At 36.5% G+C, this 20,712-nt stretch overlaps 1 protein-coding gene across 15 annotated transcripts in view; it reads right to left on the reverse strand.

Moving 5' to 3' along the window:
• Positions 1 to 20,712, reverse strand: part of dnc (phosphodiesterase dunce) — a 220,604-nt gene that overhangs the window by 56,380 nt on the left and 143,512 nt on the right. For 12 of the 15 annotated variants that reach the window (XM_031973635.2, XM_031973556.2, XM_031972665.2 and 9 more), the window contains 2 exons: positions 1,815 to 1,916; positions 1,304 to 1,368 (listed from right to left, as the gene is read on the reverse strand). In XM_031973635.2, coding sequence (XP_031829495.1) covers positions 1,304 to 1,368; positions 1,815 to 1,916 — 167 coding nt within the window. Of the gene's footprint in view, positions 1 to 1,303; positions 1,369 to 1,814; positions 1,917 to 8,894; positions 10,788 to 20,712 lie in introns of all 15 variants that reach the window. The other 3 variants (XM_076364596.1, XM_031973969.2, XM_031974145.2) reach the window with 3 other exon arrangements.

Here is a 20,712-nt window from a genome sequence, read left to right on the forward strand (position 1 = left end):
GACCTAAGCAAACACTGAAAATAAACAGAACAATGGAGGTTAACGAATTAAATACATCTTCATCCATAGGAAGCTGCTGTCCAACTGGGGCTCGATAAATAAGTCGGAAGGATGTTATCGACAGAATAATTCTTTGTACACCGATCGACTTCTCTCTTTCTGCTAAAGCGCAGCTCCCGTCGCTGGTGCAGGATAAGTGTAGATTATTCGATGGAGAGTCCATCGAGTGGCACGATTCAAATTTTTTTAATGAACGCAACTCACTCGCGGGCGATCGGCGAGCGGGAAAGGTCAAAAGATTCCGGCTCAATAGGAAAACTTATTAGAGCGACGAGGAGATTATCAGGAGTGGGCGAAAGTAAAAGAAAATATTAAACCTTGCGGAAGATGGAAGGTTGCACAAAAGTGAGCCGGGAAAGAACGTTCCGAACGAGAAACAAGAAAAGAGAGGCGTGATTGACGTCATAATATTCTCGGACACGTGGCTTCCAGATGAACGAATGATACAAAGATGCGCGATCGCGTTAATTTTGCAGAGTAAAACTGGGAAACAACGCTATGTCAACTTCAAAATGTACGAGATTTAATAAAAAAGGAATTATTTAAGTAAGTTAAGTTTAAAAGATATTAACTTTACTTGAGATATTATTAAATTATTTAAGATGTTATTGAATTTTAATATTATTAATGTTAATGTAAAATATATTGAGTTGAATATTAATATTAACTGTGCACTCGGATGTCATGCTGGTGATGACATGATGATACAAGTTTGTTATAGAACGTTGGAAATTGTTTGGAAAAGTAGCACACTTTGAATGATTATGAAAATTAAATTTTATAATAATAATAATAAATAGGGTAAATATAAAAAGTTGAATTCTACCATTGTAAATGATTCCTTAAAAATAAATGCAAGTTTACGTCTAATGAACATTGAAAATAAATTGAGTGCATAGGGTTAATAAATAATATGGAATAAATTGAATTGAATATTAATGTTACTATGAAATAAATTCAATTGAATATTAATATTAATATCAAGTAAATTCAATTGAATATTAATATGAATATAAAATAAATTCAATTGAATATTAATATGAAGATAAAATAAATTCAATTAATAACAGGAAACATTCAAATTCTGCAGAATTTTATTTCAATATTAAAATGCAGTTTTAAGAGGAACCGAATGAACTATGAATGAAAATGAAGGAGGAAGGCCGAGTGATTATTTTGTTACGGTTTTGTAGATTAAACATTTCTTTTTCTCTAAAATTCAATTGCAAGGTTGGAAGCTTACCTCCTGGCGCCAAAATCCTGGGCTGCGGTGTGCTGCTGCCCTGCGCGCTGCTACTCCTTCGTGATCTGGAAAAGAAATTCAAATCAGAAAGGGAAATGCTTTCCCCGAGGCAATATATTTCGAAGACAGTATAACTTATCCTTCACATCGAAAAATAAACTTTTGAAACTAAAATTCAATGTAATCTACATATTTTCGTGTCGTATCACAAATGTTTAAATTGTCTGTTGGATCTGAGTTCCTTGGAACTTAAAATGAGACGACACTGAAAATTCTAAATTTATTAATCATTCAATTCAATCGATTAATGAAGAAACTGCGATTACGATAATCAAACTTACTAATAAACTATGGAATTTAATATATCTTTTCTAAATCAGATGTCAAAAGTAATATTTATTCACATTTCTATTTTATTCCTACTAAATATGACTATATTTAAAATATGAAAAACCACTGTCTTCGATAAAAATATAATTGAATGGAAATTACAGTTTACTTAATTACTTACTTGTTTGTGGGTACATTAGTGAGCGCCGCGAAGTTGTACCTGACCGAGCGCAAGGATGCAAGAATCTGCGCGAAAGGCGTGACGATGAGGTCTTCGCCATGGCTGCAAATAAAAGAGAGAAAGTTAGTGAATCGATCTTAATTACTCTCAGAAATTCAACAGGCGTAGGGGTTGACAAACTGGCGAGCAGTTTGGCAGGAGGGGCGGACTGGCGAAGGGGTGGTGGCAGGGTGTTTCAGATTGCAACGAACTTTGTCTACTTGATGTTTCGAAAGCTGCCCTCTACCGACATGCAAGCGTGGCGTTTCAAAGTTGCATACTGTACACCGTCCAGTGTCAATAGTATCATTAAAAATGCATACTGACTCGAAAGGAATTTTCAATGAGTTGCAAATGTTTTGTTGGTTTGTACGCTGAATGTATTTGGAGTAGAACGATCGATGATATATTTGTATAATTGTATAGAACGCGGGAAATCCATTTACTGCGCTTGCGTGGACGCGGTGGAGGAGAATAGCCCCGCCCAGTTAACAGAAGTTCTCAAACGTAACTTCTTCTTTTAATTCAATTTATTAATGGAGATTGTAAGATATTTTGGAAAGTTTCCTTTTGTTATTTTGTGGTAGAGTGGTTGTCAAAGAGAATATATACTTGTCAATGAGAACAGTAACTGTCAAAAAGAATGATGGATGTCTAAGGGAATACTGATTGCCAAAGAGAACAGTGTTTGTTAAAGAAAACAGAGTTTGTTGAAAAAAACAGTGGTCGTCAAAGGGAATAATAATTGTGAATGAGAACAGCAACTGTCAGAAAGAACAGTGGATATCAAATGGAATACAGACTGTCAAAGAGAACAGTGTTTGTTAAATAAAACAGTGATTGTCAAAGAAAGCAATGGTTGTCAAAGGGAATAATAATTGTGAACGAGAACAGTACCTGTCAAAAAGAATAATGGATGTCAAAGGAAACAATGATTGTCAAAAAGAACAGTGGTTGTCAAATAGAACAGTGATTCTCAAGAGAAACAATGACGACGAACAAACCAGTGGTTCTCAAACAATACAAATAATTTAAACAGACATATCTGTGCTGTATAATAAGACAAGTAATCTGTCGAACAAGCTGAACGAAACTTCACGTGATTGTCATACCTGCTATTAAATGCTCTACCAAATTGTTCATCAATAATTCAGTCATCCTCGAGATTCTCGTACTCGACTCTTAACAAACCTAAATCAGGCGACTCGTTAAAAATAATTTATGAAGAAAATAATCCACGTACAGGACAGGGACGGATTATCGAAATTTATTCAATCCACGATTCCAGGCTAATCAATGTCATCGTCTGATACATTATCGGGAATCTCGAGGGCTATTTGTAATTTAATCTTAATTGCGGGAGGGTTCGCCCCATGGAATTCGATATCACAAAGATTCCTTCGAACGAGGAAAATTTAATATAGCACGAGAACACGTCCAGCCGATCAAAGGAATGTCCACGCGCGAGAAAACAGTTCGACGTAACGCGACGTTGACGTGACCCCTAATTAACAAAACACGCCGCGAACGGTCACGGCGTTCTAATTAACAAAATGTAATTAGAGGAACTCGCGAACCGAATGAATTCACTCTTTGAGCGGCGAACTTTCATATCGAACTTCCTAGCAAGATGACACACGTTAAAAAGTCAACACGACGGTACCTACCAATTAATTACAGAATCAATCGTAACGGTGATTACCTCGAATTTAATCAATTACACTGATATTCCCCCGGAAACTCCCAAAGCGAAATCGTTTGCTCAAGCGTCGATTTCAGTGGAATTTAATTAAATTAAACAAATTCAATTTCGAAGTTTAAATTCTCGGTATATTCCCGTCGGTTTTCGCGTTTGCAAAATGGCGTCGACAGGTACCGAACCGGAGAGAATAATTTTAAAATTCGCTCGCACGGGAACGAATATAGAATTATCGAAATAATGGGCTAATGAATTTATCGCGTAACGTTGAAAATTTTTGCAGAAAACGCTGATTTAATATTTTTTTTTTGTTTTTCATTAATTCGCCAGTTATCGGATTACACATTTGTTTCTCGAGTAATCAACGCTCTCGGCCCGGATTTTCCATTTCCACCGTCGAGTTTGGGTTTCCGTTTGCATTGTCGACGTTATAATATCAAGAGATCGCTCTCAGAGATTCACTTTAATCAGATCACACGCTCCCTCAGAGCGTGATCAATGATTTCACGAGGTTCCGGAAAATTCTCATAAGGTCACAGGTCGAAGTGACCGTTTACGGGTCACCTGTGCGACGCTAATCGACACATTATCCTAACGCTGCCATTGATATTCACGGATTAATTAACCTGGCCCCCGTTAATTGGAGATTCGCGTTGCCATTAATACCACAACGTACGCTGCACCCGAAAATTCCCATCGATCATCGTCTAATGGCCGCTGACAACATTACAGTCGAACAGTGCTTTGCACTAGGATAATTGAAGATAAAATTATTGCATTTTATATATTTATTAAATTCTAATAAATGGAGGTATAATTAGTTTTATTATTATTAAGTCACAATTATTATTATTATTGTTGTTGTTGTTGTTGTTAAGTTACATTGAGCATTACTATTGATATCATCATTATTATTATTGTTGTTGTTAAGTTATACTTAATATTAGTATTGCTGTCATCATCATTATTATTATTACTATTATTGTTAAGTTACACTTAGTATTACTACTATTATCATCATTACGTTTCATTTCTATTGTTACGAGTTCCAAATACCATTTTAATTTAAAATTCATTACTCTCGTTCAAAGAAAAAATATAATTTTCCTTGATAAATGATATTTGAAGTAATTCATTTCTACAATCCTTGACTTCCTATAATTTCTGCAATCCCCGATTTTTCGAAAACTAATTTAATCTGATTCTCGTTTAATCGAAATCGATATTCTGTATGCAATTTAATTGATAGTATTATTTTTTTCTCTCCGTTTTTCGCCGTTATCGTTGGAAGTTTCGATTGAAAATAATACAAGCGAGAATTATTTTCACGTATCCTTCACTTTTGTTGCGCCGGCTGAGCGCGACATTCCGCGGATTTTTCGGGTTGCAACGCCGAGCGGAAGAATTAAAGAATTATACGGCAAAATCGCTCCAGAATCGAGCTGCACGATTGCTTTCGTCGAAACAGAGACACGTACGTCCCATTAAAACCGCGAACAGGGAATTGCGATTCGCCCGACGGGAAAACGAATTGGAAATGGAACGCTGTGCAAGCCAGCTTGTGAAAAAAGGTCCGCTTTCTCTTATTGTTTGGAACGCTAACTTCCCTCTAATAGTTTCGGCAATCGAAAACGCTTAACTACGGGAACCATTTGGAACTTCAGATAAATTGTTCAATTAACGTCGAAAGTACAAAGTGAATTAAATGAAATACTTCTTTCATGTGATATTAACATAAGAGTGAAATGGAATTTAAGTCTTTTAACGTTGGAAGGGAATAATGAAAGGTAAAATTGCATATACCTTTAATATTATACTAAAACAATGAAAGATTACATTAAATGTTTCTTTAACGCGACACTAAAGTAAAACTGCAATTGAATTTAATATTTTCTTAAGCTTAAACTGAAACAATAAAAGCTAAAATTGAATATACCTTTAATATTACGATAAAATAATGAAAGGTGAAATTCGAAGTTTCCTAACGCGACACTGAAATCGAATTAAACAGTCCTCAAATGTTAAAATGAAATAATAAAAAATTAAACTGAATATTTCTTTAATATTAAACTACATTAAAAAATTACAAATAATATATTTCTTCAATATTCAAATAAAATCTCAGAAAATTACATGAAACACTCATTTCACGTGAAATGAAAGGAAGATCAAGTGCTTCTGATGAAAACTGAAATTTGAAAAATATAAAATCATTTTTACCACTTTGTTAAGGTAGCAAAATTGTCTGAGGTGATAGGATGATTTCGCAATGGAAACAATTTCCCGAGAGTCGTTCATCTCGAGATTTCCTTAAACTGAACTCCCTTTCACGTTTCGCGCGGCAAGGTTTCCCATTGAAATCGCGGTCCCTTTGTCCCCGGGACAGGGGACGGAAATGAATGGCTGCCGGTGACGCGGACGGAAGTGTACCATTACAAATTAAAGAAAAGCCCGAATATGATTGACGCACGAGCAACGTCATCGAGGTTGCGCAAAGCGGGATCCGTTCGCGGGAATTTAGCATTCACCTGGCGAGACCCGGCGGCCGCAAAAATGGCGGAGCGAACTTCGACGCGGCGCCGGGAGAATTTCAATCTACTCCCGTTCTACTTTCACGGCGAAATTTATTTCCCGTTCCATGTGAGAGTCGGATTCAGAGAAATTCGGGCGGAAGATTAAACGAGAATTGAAATTTTTTCAAATTCGTGAGTGTCAAATGTTTGATGGTCGATGTACGAATAGCTAGATTTTCAGCGTATTATGTTTTAATTATGGTATTATAATCTGTTCGGCTGTATTTACTATTTAAATAAATCTATTCTGTTCGCTTCGTATATTCCCTGAATAAATCATTCGTAAACGAACCGGATTTAATAAATTATTTGAAGAAATTGGGAGATATTTGATCGGAGCAGTAGCAAATTTAATAACACAACACTGAGAGATATTGAAAAATATTTTTGTGACGAGTATTGTTAAAACTGGAACTATTAAATAATTTAAATAAGGATAAGAAAAATTTCAATTTGAATAATCATTTGTATAAATTTATAAATTCTTATACATTATATTATTATTATTTTATTATCGCATTAGTATTAAATTTGCTAAAATTCCAGACATTAATATTGATAACCTAAACATTATCAGTAAATATTTATTAAACCGTAATTCAATAAATACTGTAATTATATCGAATCAATTATTATTATATTCTCACTACATTATTATTATTATATTATTATTGATTAATTTTATCCACTCCAATCAGATTTATAATAATTCTAATATTTAAAATAATCTTCAGTTTATTATACAGAGATTAATCTTTCCGAATTATTACCCATCCCCAAGGATTTCCACTCAAATCGCAAATACTCGATTCAGCAGTCGCAACCCCGCCGGGAAATTGCGTTTCAAGGCTGCATCGATTCGCCACCGAAAAAAAACAAAAATTAAGTGCCCTCTGAATCCCCGTCTAACGAAAGGGTAATCATGAAATTGGCTGCAATTTCCTTTCCATTCAGAGGGGATTGAATATCAAATTTCTTTTTCCCCATTCCCGTTTGTCGTTCGACTGGAGCCCTTGGAATTGTTGATACGATCGTCAACGAACACCGTAATACCGGGGAATAAATTTTAATTAAACGCCCCGGGGCCTGCGTACGGTTGTTTCACGCAGTTTCGTCACACCTTTAATTCTGTTTGTTTCTCGGCAGGTTGGAACTTAACGTTAAACAAACATTATTATGACTATTGTAATAACTTCAAATGTATTGCATTAAGAAACATAATAATAAGTAACGTGTATGTAGTTTGAATATTTAAATGTGACAAGTGTAATAATTTATGTAATGTCCATGAACATAAATAAAATTTTCTGCTAATAGGAAATATATTATATTAAGGAAGACAATAATAAGTAATATATATGTAATTTAAATATTTAAATGTAACAAATATAATAATTTGAGTGGTGAATATAAATAAAATTCTCTGTTAATAGAAGATCCCACGAAAATGGTGTTGTGAACATTTTTTGCAGTAGGGCTGAGCAAGAAAAGACGACATTACTTATGGGATGACATAATGGTTTCCCTGGGAAACTGCAAATGAGCTTCTGGCCGTTCTCCAGAACGCGCACTTATTTTCCCTACGGAAACTCGGTTTGATTCATTACTAGGATGCGTCCAACCGATAAACACGCGGGTTAATAAATGTCCGAGCCATCTATGAATGAGTCCCTTGAATGTCGGCCAATTATTCTTGGTAGTTGCGAGATATTTTGCGCTCGGTTTTGAAGGGAGCTAAAAGTCATTCATCAATTTCCCAATGAATCAGAATCTCTTAAATTAAACCTGTGCGCGTCAATGTCGAAATGAAATTCTCTATATTCTGTAAAAAACATTTTTGTCCGTGGGCAGAGAAGATATGACTTTTATCAATTATTACGTAGTAATCCGGTGTTCGATAATATCAACTGATTAATTAATCGAGAGGCATCCCAGATTGCAATCCAACTATTTAAGCATCGTCCATCAATGTTTTATCAATCGTGATTAACAATCAACTAGCACTCGTTAACACTCGACGCATCGATCTCGATCTGATCGAGAACGAGCGACTAAAAAAAGAAACGCCAGAAAGCCTCATTAATCAATGTTAAAAATATTCGACAAGATTCTTATCTCTTAAAATATTATACAATCCCTAATAAAATAAAGGAGTTTCCCTCAAATTGTAATTATAAATAAATCACTTTACAATCCTTCAGAATTCTAATCACCAGACTATCAATTACCAAAAGCTATTATCAAACGGAACCACGTGAATGCATTATTATTATTCAATTGAAGTGCCCTCTAATATCATCACAAATGAATATCCAATTACTTTCGCCTGTACCCTTAAATCAATAATAAATCTCACGTAACAATAAAAATGAATAAAATGTAATATAAATATGAAATAAATATAATACAATAAATATAAAAATAAATAAATATAAAATATAAAATGAATATAATATAATAAATATAAAAATAAATAAAATTCAAAATCAATCAAAAAAATCTCATCTCCAGTCAATCACCTATCCCCTAAATCCCGAACTACCAAAAGCCTACTCGAAATAAAACAAACACGAACAACTGCCTGAAATCTGAACAGAGCAGTTCCCAGGTACCCCAGCATCAAACGAATCCTCGTTAGACCCAATTCATCGCGCCCTGGGTGGTCTCTAGTACCCCTGATGACTGCTAAACTGTCCAGCAACCTCAGACTGACCATCAACCTCGATTCGACACCCTAAACGAGCGTCCAACTGATCGCCGTCCACTTACAAGTCTCTCTTCGGCGGCGAATCGGTGTCTTGGTCCCAGAAGAGCGGCTTCCTGGAGGTCCTCCCACGCAGCGCGGAGGCGGACTGCGTCCTGGGTAGCCCGCCGGAATTGCTGGCGCCGCCGGTGCACAGCGACGGCGAGCTGGTGCCGCCATCACACCTCTTTAGCCCGACGCTGGAGCCAGACATCATTAGACTGGCCTGTTCCTCGCTCCCCTGCACATTTCACTAGCCCCCACCTACTCAGCCCTTCATTTTCTGCCACATTTCTGATCGGGGACACCGGTGAGCTTCTGTATCAGCTGGGACTTAGCAGAGATTCATGAAGAGCAGCTTGCTGGCGAGTGGTCAACGCGTCTTCTAACGCTGATTGGAACGCTGCCCTTGTGATTTCGGTGGAGGCTGGTTTTCAGAAACCTGCTGGTCGTAATTTAGAGAATTCGCTTGTTGAGCTAGAATCTTAGAAGTTGATAGAAGCTGATTGGAACACTGTTCTTGAGATTTCGATGCAGGCTGGTTTTGAGAATCCTGCTGGTCGTAATTTAGGGGATTCGCTTGTTGAGCTAGAATCTCAGAGTTGATAGAAGCTGATTGGAACACTGTTCTTGAGATTTCGATGCAGGCTGGTTTTGAGGATCCCGCTGATTGTAATTTAGAGGATATGCTTGTTGGGCTAGAACCTTAGAAGTTGATAGAAGCTGATTGGAACATTGTTCTTGCGATTCTGGAGGCTAGTTTAGAAGATCCTGATCTCTGTCGTTTAGGGGATATCTGTAGAGCTAGAATCTCCGAAGATACTTCCTTCTTTAGAGCTGGTTGGAACAGAGATTCGAATTTTGGAAGTGAATAGAAGATACTGTTTCCTTGATGACTACAAGTCGTAGATAAATTGGGAACTGTTCTTTTTCTGTTACGAAGTAGTTACAGCTGATGAGTTCACTGCGTTTGCCTAGGGTGCTATATTTGGACTAGATAGGGGACTTAGGTCTTGAGAGCTAGATCACTAATTTCTTCCTAGTAATGTCCAGTACTTCAGTGAATCCTGGTCTTCGTAGAATTGACTGGGTCACTACGTGGAATTCTTCAAAGGATCCAGGTCAAACACCATTTAGCTCCGCTGGGTTCTCAAATGGACTAATTCGGAAGATCCGTGTCTTAGAACAATGACTTCGAGTGATAGAGAATGCTTCTTATTAGGTAGGCTAGCTTAAGGGATCCAGGTCGTCATTGAATTGGTAGTATCACGAGAATGCCAATTCATCAAATAGTTTAGATGTTCCAGATCTTTGTAGATGCTTTTAAATATTGGAAGCTTCTATACTCTTTTTGGCTACAGTGGCCAGGTATTCTAGACACTTTTAAGCTTGGAAACTCGACGCTGACAAGGTATACCGTCTCTCCATAGCTGACTCCACTTATCCAAGCCAACTTAGGTCGTGTTCTCTTCGAGTGCACCGTGGGAGGCTACTTTAGGCGATCCAAGCACCCGCGGAGCAAAAACATCATCCCTGGAAACTGGAGAAGTACTCAAGGCGTCTAAGTTTCCTCGCCCATCAAACTCTAGCTAACTGGAGAAGTTAGAGGATGATGGAAGAGAGTTCTAAGGACAGTTGAGCAAGTCCTGATGGAAGACACTCTGGCCTCATGTGCGCTGGCACCACTGGCAGTCAGCTGAGTGATTCATTTCCTCTAAACTGCTTGTCCTCACTCTAACAGATTGCACTGGAGATCACACTCATTGCCACTGATGATTCCAGGTATAGGGTACACTGAACACTGTCATCTTCGTCGAACCATTGGCACACTAATCACAGAATACCACGATTCAACGTTTAGAAATATTCAACTGATTCAGACGAACTTATGAGCTGTTCAAATTGATATTAATCTTCAACTACAATTATCAAACCATTCAACATGATCAATCTTAGATGTCCTCATCAGCAATTAGCAAATAGTACCGTCTACCTTAGAAGTTATTTAACAAATTTATAGTCTACGTTCTAAAATATAACTCGATCAAAATTTAAGTCCATGCTTTTTGCCCTAGAAAATTGATAACAAATTGCAAATGGAATTTTCAGTAGCTCCAGAATTCACTGGAACGTCCCGGCCACACAGTCATAATCTATTTTGTTAAATATAACTCGATCAAAATTGAAACGAACGTTTTTTGCCCCAGAAAATTTATAACAAACTGCAAATAGAATTTTCAGTAGCTGCAGCGTTCACTGGAATACCCAGTCATAATCTATGTTATAAATAGATTGCGAATTTTTATGCATTGGTGGGAAATTTGGAAGTGCAACATTGCACAGTGCTTTTTACATTTGTTAGGAAAAACCATTGTCCACTTTGCATGAAGATCCGCGGACTAGTTAGAAAATATAACTCGATCAAAATTCAAGCGAATGTTTCTGCCCTAGAAAATTTCTAACAAATTGCAAATGGAATTCCCAGTAGTTTCAGCGTTCACTGGAACGTCCCAGGCACCCAGTACACGACGATCCCCTTGTCATCCGAAGCCCAACAGCGAGTCAATGATAACGAGACGCCCGATTTTTGTTTACATGCTTGCCTAGCCCCCATTAGAACGATTGAATTTCAAAGGGACTGGTTCTTATCCGGCTGTAATGTGCGCGTGGGCGTCGCGTCGCAGCCGTAAATCACGGATCGCGGCAAACAATCGAAGCGACACCGTTGCAGCATCGTCGCTCGGATTTCAGACTGCCCCTGGAATTGCCGCTGCTCGACGAGCAGCCTGAATAACCATCTGCTAGGACCACGCACGACCGGAAACGAAGCAATTTCGGATCTATTCGGACGAGATCACAGAACGCGGACTTCTGGGAAGAAAGTGAATATTGTCATGGATCCTGTGTAAATCTTTGGAGATTCCAGCAATTAAATATTTGTGTTTTGTATTTTCATCTCATTTTTTACTATTAGCGTTATATTCAAAATTTTCCAATAGAATTATTAAAAAATATTTGGAATTTGGAACGGAATTCTGTTCGACAGTTTTCTATACAATTCCATAGAATCTTCTATAGAAGATTCAAGCGTTTAAATATTTGTGTTTTGCATTTTCTTTATCCCACTTTTTTACTATTATTGTTATTCTAATGTTTCCGTTCAAAATGTTTTGATAGAATTATTTAAAAAGTCCAAAAGTTTTGCTCTACAATTATATATTCAAAACCTATTTATTTTAACGTATTACAGAAAAATATTCGAGAATTTCGTTACTGTAGTCAAGAATTTGAATCAATGTTTTAATAAATAAGGATTATTACAGCATTTTCTTTCAAATCTTCATTATATAATTTCTTTCAAGCATTTATTCGATAATTTTATTAAAGAACTTTCCTCCAGAATTGAAGTATTAGCAGGGAATGATAGAATTTTAATGGAAATGGTAGATTAAGGTGCCGTTTAAGAGACAAAGGGCTAGGATCCGTTCGGTTCCATGAATATTAGATGAACTTTCGAGCTAAGGGTCAATCCTTAAGAGACGCTGATTGATCGAATTGAACGGGTCCGATGTTTTATTTATAATGAAGACCCGGCGTTGCCCTCCACGATGGAGCAGCGAGGTTGAGATAGGACAATGGGGGATCAATTTCCCTGTAGCCCATTAAACGAACTGGGACAAGTAGCAACTCCACCAAATGAAACTAATTAGGCTAGACCATCGTGCTCGTTGGCATCGCGTCTCTTTATCTTGGAACTTAAACGACCAGCTGACACTAAAGTGGGACGTAAGTTTTGGCGTCTGCTCAACGATCAAAGGCTTCCGAGATTTATCGATGGAATTCCAGTGATCGAAAATGGTCGAACTTCTCGTGGATAATTTATAAACTACCTGAAGATCTTCGCTGATGACGTATGAATGAATTCAGTGTCTACAATGCGAAGAAACATTGAACAATGATTTTAGAAAAATTCTGCAATTATTATATAGTTTTCCAGGTATGGGGAATTTTTGGAAGATTCTTAAATGAATTCAAATTTCTTTTAATAAACAATTCAGAAACAATCTTAAGAACATTCCTGTAATAATTAAATAATTTTCCAGATACAAAGAATTTTCGAAAGATTCTTAAATTCAAATTTCTTTTAACAAACAATTCAGAAACAATCCTAAGAACAGTCCTGCAATTATGAAACAATTTTCTATAGATAGAAATTATTCGAATAACTTCCGAATCAAAAATTATACAACAACTATGTTCGATATTCATAGAATATTTTTCTGTATTTAAAACTATATCGTCTAAAAATATTTGTCGGCTCGGAAGAACAAATCTAGAGGTTTCGTAATGATTAAACGGTTTCACGATAGTATCAATCTTCTTGAGCGGCTCCGAGACTTGTGTTTACATGTCGATTTTCTTCGTGTAATGGCTGATTTTTATTCATTATTCCGCGCGTTGTTATGCAGATAGCGATGCCCGGTATTCTGGTAACTGGTTACCACGGAATTATCGTGCGCGGATTAACCGGCGCAAGGATTCTCAAGGAAAACGGGTATGCTAACGCGTTGTCTCGCAAGGAACTGCAACGGCAGACTGTTATCTGGCTGGCTGCTGCAGGGATTCTGGAGAGGATCGAGCGAGGAAGAAACGTGCGAGGTTCATTGTCTCCGGACGAATGATCTCGATTTCCTTTTAAGAATTCCTTTGCGCTCTGTGCTACAATTTCTTTAAACCGTGAAGAATACAATAAAGAACTATTAGGAAAAATTGAATCTTGTGACAGAAAGATTATTTAATCACTACTGGACTGTATATTTTTTCATTCACATTCATACACCATTAATGATTTTTTTAGTTAATAGAGAATTTAGGAAATACTTTTTTTTAGTCAAGAATCAATCAACTTTTACATTGAGACTGTAATTGTATTAAAATATAGAAATTTAGGCGTTAATAATAAATATTGAGTATTAACATTTGTTTCCTTTGAGTGTTAATTAAAGGAACTATGCAGTCATCGACTGTTCAACATTGTTATAAATAGATTCATAATTATGTGATTAAATTCTTTTTAATTTTCAAAGTATTAGCAAAAGAAGAAAAATGTTTGATTTATTGCAAGATTTCAAATTAAATTAGATTATGAGATGGAGAAATAGTATTTTTCAAAGGTTAAACTCAAAGTTATCAGTTATTGAGAGTTCCTTTGCAGTTGATCGAGATTTGAGAAAAAAGGAGTGCAGATTCCCTGGACAGATCGTTTGAAGCGTGGTTGATTACAAAATCATCTCGTAACACATTTCCTTATGCGCTGAAGGAAACGCGGGGAGAAGGTTGACCTTTCCAGCAATCGAAGACTGATGCAATCCAAGAGGAATCCTCTCCAACTCTTTTTACGAACGTTCCAGCGGATCTATAAATACTTTCGCATCGTTTCCGGTCACTGAGGAGGTACTGACACGATACTTCCGATTGCTCTTGGTAATTTCTTTGTTCCACAGTTTTGAAATGTATTTTGAAATGAATGTTCTACGCGACCGCAGGACTTGGTGGACTTTAAATCATCCATAGGGTGAAAGAAGAGGAAACAGAATGTCTTTCTGCAATTAAAGTTGCGATGCTGTTATAAAGTTCGTGACAGTTTGAACATTGGAGTTTATGGAGTTTCGCAATGGTGAATTTTGAAGAATAGAAAGCTCGAACGTTGAAATTTTGGAATTTTTAATTATTTGAGTGCTTGAATGTTTCAGTCTTTAAATGTTTGAGTCTTTGTATCTTTGAATCTTTGAGTCTTTGAGTCCTTGAATCTTTGAATACTTAAATCTTAGAATTTTTGTGTTTGAATCTTTGAGTTTTTAAATCTTAGAATTTTAAGGCTTTTAATCTTTGAGTCCTTGAATCTTTAAATCATTAAATCTTTGAATCGTTGAATCTTTAAATCCTTAAGTCTTTCATTCCTTTAACCCTTAAATATTTGAATCTCGGAATCATTAAAGTTTCAAACAGTTTTTCACATAGAAATCACTGAATTTTCAAACTTTTTAATCGTAAACCTCTAGAATTACTCAGAAATATCAAATTCTAAAAATGTCTGAATTCTCGAACTTATGAATTTTAAACTGTCAAATATTTGAATACCCAAACCTTGAATTTTTTCAACGTCTAAATCTATATACTCAGTGAATTTGAAGTATCCGCTGGCTTAATCTTGGAGAATGTTAAAATCGTTGATTACCCAACTCCTCAAACATCCGAACACGAAGTTAATTACATATGGGAACTTCAGATAGATTTCCAACTGCTGTATCGCGTATTCTTGGCCAACCGGGCGTCTTACAAGACGGTGCGCACTTTATGTAACAATAAACGTCGCTTCTTCGTTGATATATGTCATCGGTAGAGCCAAACGAAACTACACAAGTGTAGTGTTTACATAATAACGGGCGTCTATTAGTGTTTTAGGGTCAACACAGGACTGGTACATTTGTCTTCGCAGACAGCTTCTGTCGGAAATGAATCACGATCTTCCAGGAAGTACGATCTTTCACCGTGTATTACATAAATTAACGCTAATCACATTGCATTCGTATAATTATGACACAACTGCACAAAACTGCATTCGAAATGCAACATTTCTAAATGCAAAATCACCTGAGACAATATTTAACAACAAAGAATATTTTCTAACTTAATTTTACAATCCCATTTAAAATTTTTAAAAAATACTGATTAAACAAGTATTAGAAACTTTATAATTTAAATAAATACTAATCTATTTCTACGTTAGAATATTTAATTTCATTTCTCAAGTGTTTATGGTAGGATACAGACAGTTGAGTCTTACCAAATAAAAGTATACCCAATGATGTACCAAACTGTGATAACAGGAAAACTCACTTTTATAATCAGGAACTTCGATAACACTGTATTATTCACGCATTACAATAAAATATCTCCAAACGGATTATCTCACTGACAAAATCTAAATTCTAACATCGTTCTACGTTTTCGTTTTAGTGACAAAAATCATCTAAAACAATATTTAAACAAACTCGATACTCAACAAACTAATTAACAACAACACAAAATAGAAATTTTCTTCATTAAGTTCATTTTAAATTCCATTATAAACATGTTTCAACAAATTTTTAAAAATTCCCATTAAAGCTACACTTCAGAATAACAATATCAATGGACACTAAACGAAATTCAGTGTTATACACGGAAAAAAATTCTCGGATACAAGTCTGACTCCACGTAACCGCGACCAACAGTTGCTCCACTTTTTCTAATCCCGGATTTAAGTTGCCGTCCGCCTATTTTCCGAAAGGAGACTTTAATCGTCCAAGTTTCTCAATTTTTAATGGTCAAACAAGAGAGGAGAGGGCTCCGAAAAAAGAAAAGTGCGGGGATGAGGGCTTATCAGCTCGGATCAGCGAACTTTGATAATGTCTCGGCGCGATTGCTTAATTCGGTGCTCGGAGACGGCCGGGCTGCGAGTTAATCGATCCACCGAGCAGCTCGAACGACTTCGGTGCACTCGAACGAGACGGAAGTTCGGAAATTCTGACGTTGCTCCCGCGTTCCCGGTGAAATATTAGCTACGTGCCCGGAGAGCTAGCGATCTACACTCAAGAAACCGGAAGAACTGGCTCAGACACCGATTAAAAAGTAATAAAACACAATATTATACACGAAATTCATTGAAAATATTATTTTCTAACTGCAAACAACCTATGGACAACGTGGAAATCTAATTTTTTAGTGAATTCTGATGTTCGCTTCTTCATTGCGGAACACTATTATGAATCATTAGATTTTTATCAAACTAATATTGACCAAATAAACATTAAAATTTGGCTATTTCGGAAATTAAACTAATTATGAAAATTCGCGTGTAAGTGGAGAAAGTCAAGTCTAACACATCGCAATTTGTTTTATGTACAATCACCCCTTGGAAAAAATGCAAATTTTTCTTTTTGAAAAGTTTTACAAAAAATACACTAATCTTTCACGTCTGCGAAGCCGCAAAATAAAATTCTTCAAAAAAGGTTGTTGGTGGGGGTGTTTTTAAAAATTTGAGATTTCTGATAAAAGTTCTGCAATTTAATAGACGCGAAGGAACAATGTATTCCTCGTATAAAACAAATTTGCACTCCTTCCAATTTGATGCTTCTAATCTCGAGTACTAAAATTTCAGCTGAACACTCGTAAACAGCGTTTCACAGTTCCACCGCTCCGTCACTGGGAACATCGAGCAATCCACATCACAGTCACGTCTCCGAGGTCCCAATGAAACTAGATTATCACTTCCAGTACCGCGAAAATCATTAACATCACGAGAACAGCACTTGAACCTCGATAATACGGTGGATCCTTCGCAGCAAGTTCGCTGAACCCATCGATTGGTTTACTGTTCCCGAGGAATACGTCGCACAAGCTGCATCCGCACGAACGCAGGCGAGAGGGGGCAGTGCAAGGAAGCGAATTGCAATCGATTGCGAGGCGGGATTGCCGGATATCGTCGCGCGATCGCGGAAAATCAGCGGAAGGCCGGAGCTGACGTGACGCAACGGAACGTCTTGATCGCGTCTGCCGTCGACGTAGAGTGATAAGCCGTTCGATTTTGGGATCTAATCGCGACAGGGGACTGTCTAGATTAGGGGAATTCGAGTGCCGAAGCGAGTACCCTTCTGTGTACAATGATAACGGGAAGATACGCGGACGACGATGGCTCGTAAGTCTATGGAATATTGGGAATTCCGAGGAAACGAGACCGTACATCGGCGCACTAAAGCGGGACCTTATTCTTCATATAAAAACGCATCGAAAGTGTGGTATAAAGATTTTCCCTGGGGCCCCTCGTTCCTGAGAAAATTGACTTTGAAAGTCGAGATGGCCCTCGAGTAAGTAGATATGGCTGGTAATGGACAGACGATAATAGAAGCCGATTTTCTCGAGAACGAAGCGATATAAGGAAAATTTGTATTCCATACTTCTTGTTTATTTTCACCTGTAGAATGATATATATTTTCGTTGAGATATATACTCTGTGTCCAAATGTAATATATGAATTTTTACGGAATTTTCTATGAATGTTTCATTATATTTTGTTATTTGGTTTCGAGATGGTACGTGGTTTTTAGATTTTATCTGCTATAATAAGTTCTCGAGAGCTGTTGGAAGTGGTGATTTCTATTTGGTCACTTGGTATATCGGTTGATAGGCATATAAATGCGTAGACATATGCAGTGGAGAGCTTATGAGGCAGTGAATACGTAGACCACCAGTTTCATTGAGTTACGAGAGTCAGTATTGAGAGTTTCATGGTTTCACGAGTATATATGGCGTCATTAACTATTGAAACATGTGGGAAACTAAAACTCGGAATAATATTACTTTAATATCGTTTATAAACTAAAGATTATGTCCTGCATATACTAAGTTTGATGAAATAAGACATACATTTTTAGTTACAAATGAAAATTTCGAAATTTCAGATATAAAGACTCTTCATAAATAAAAATTGTGTAATACTTAGTGACAAGATTAAAAAGCTCTGATGTTACATGAAAGGTAATAATGTTCACGATTTGTAAATCCAGATGCATCAGATTTACGAAATTCTCATTCATGGTTTCGGGTACGTTTAAATCATCCACTCGAAAGGACTTCTGTTGAAAGGGGTGTGGCAACTGTTAAGTGCTTGAAAACACAGATAGGGTAGGATTGAATAGTCTGTCACGTGAGTTCTGTCACGTACCCCTGGGTTTCGTGCAATCAATACGTCACGAACCTACGGATACGTCAGAGCTAAAATACAGACCCCTATCAAACAAGTTTCCCCATTTAGACCCATTCAACCGTACACGAATAATAATGTGCCCCCTTTTCCACCCTTGTGTCCACGTCCCACTGGCTTAAAAAGAAAATAAAAAATTCCGATCACAGTTTTATTCAGTGAAATATACGAATATATTTAATATTAACTGATATGTTAAAATATTGTAATTAAATTATGGATATATCGTTACAATCAAATAAATTTAACTGGAATGTCATGGGTATATTTAAATAAACAATGGAATTCGAGAATGTTCGATTTGTTATTGATATCTTGATATAATCCTGACCTATACCGGAATTGTCCTGGATTGTCCTCACCTGAATTGTTCTATTATATCTTGATGTGATCTAATCTAGGCTAATTTAACCTGGCCTAGAATAATCTGAATTGATCCAACCTGGATCTGTACAACTAGGATTTAGGAAATCTGGATTTATGAAGCTTTGATTTACGAAATTTGGATCTACGAAGCTTTCATTTATGAAATTTGGATTCATGAAGCTTTCATCCACAAAACTTGAATTTTGAAATTTCGACCTATGAAATTTAAATTTGTCAAGCTTCCGTCTATAAAATTTGAATTCAAATTCAAAGATCACTTTGATCTATACAATTGGAATTTCTGAAGTTTTGATCTACAAAATTTGGATTCAAAAAGCTTCTATCTATGAAATTTGAGTTTGCAAAGCATCGATATATGAAATTTGAGTTTGCAAAGCATCGATATATGAAATTTGAATTTACAAAGCTTCAATGAATGAAATTTAAATTTTCAAAGTTTCGATCTATGTAATTGGAATTTTTTAAGCTTTGATCTACTAAATTTGGATTCATGAAGCTTGGACCTATGAAATTTGAATTTATCAAGCTTGGATCTATGCAATTCGAATATTCAAAGCTGCGATCTATACAACTGAAACTTTTGAATTTTCAATCTACTAAATTTGGATCCACATAACCTAGACCCGCGAAATCTACATCCGCGAAGCACAGATCCAGATAATCTCGATCCCAAACCTCAATTCCTCCGATTCAGATCCCCTAACCTAACCTCTCCTAAAATGTTAATCCGAACACGAACGCACTAATTAACCAACACATTAAACAATCGTCTTGACAGAAGCCTGCCACTCACACAAATTAGAATAGACTCTACGACAAAGGCTCGTTCGCCCAAGAATCTCTAAATACCCGTCAAAGGGAAACCGAACCTCTGAAAATCAATTCTGATCGCAGAATCGAAGAAACGCCATTGAATAAGACCTAAAGCGCAATTATCGAGATTGCCTAGCAAAGTTCTCGGACCAGGATCAAACCAATTTCCCAATGGCTCGGTCCTCTCGCTTAATCTCGCGTTCCTTTTCGTTCGAACGGAGTTAAACGCGAACGCGTCCCGCACTTTACGTCGCACTCGCCAGTAACATCGAACACAGTCCCTCAATAAACGAACTTCGGACTCCCGTTCCATTTTTGTTTAAAAAAAAATCTCTTAATTTCCGTACATCTCCTCAACCGACGATAATTGACTTCCATTCCGACGGAAACAGAATTAATTTCCGGCGAGTAAATAGATTCAATGCCTCGGAAACTTCATTTGAAGAATATTTAAATTTTTATTGAAAAACTGGTATCTATCGTTTGATTAAGAATATTCTGTGGAAAGATTTTTATGATTTAAAATGACGATGGCTATAACTCATAAGTAAAATACACGAGGAATATTGAAACCAAAATTCGAGCAGGAAATATTAAAAACACAAACTGACAACTGAATTTTATTCCGTTTCCAACGTAATTAATTTCCGGCGAGTAAATACATTGCCTCGCTAAAAAAACACCTTAATATCTACAAAAACAGTTTAAAATCTGATTAAAAATGTGTATAAAAACATTCCTACATCCCACTTCAAAATAATAACCGACTAGCCAGAATCCACAAATACACCAAGAAATATAAAAAAAAAAACACCGAAAAAATAAAAAAACGACCAAAA

The sequence above is a fragment of the Nomia melanderi genome, chromosome 2 (assembly GCF_051020985.1).
Source record: "Nomia melanderi isolate GNS246 chromosome 2, iyNomMela1, whole genome shotgun sequence".
Classification (NCBI taxonomy): domain Eukaryota; kingdom Metazoa; phylum Arthropoda; class Insecta; order Hymenoptera; family Halictidae; genus Nomia; species Nomia melanderi.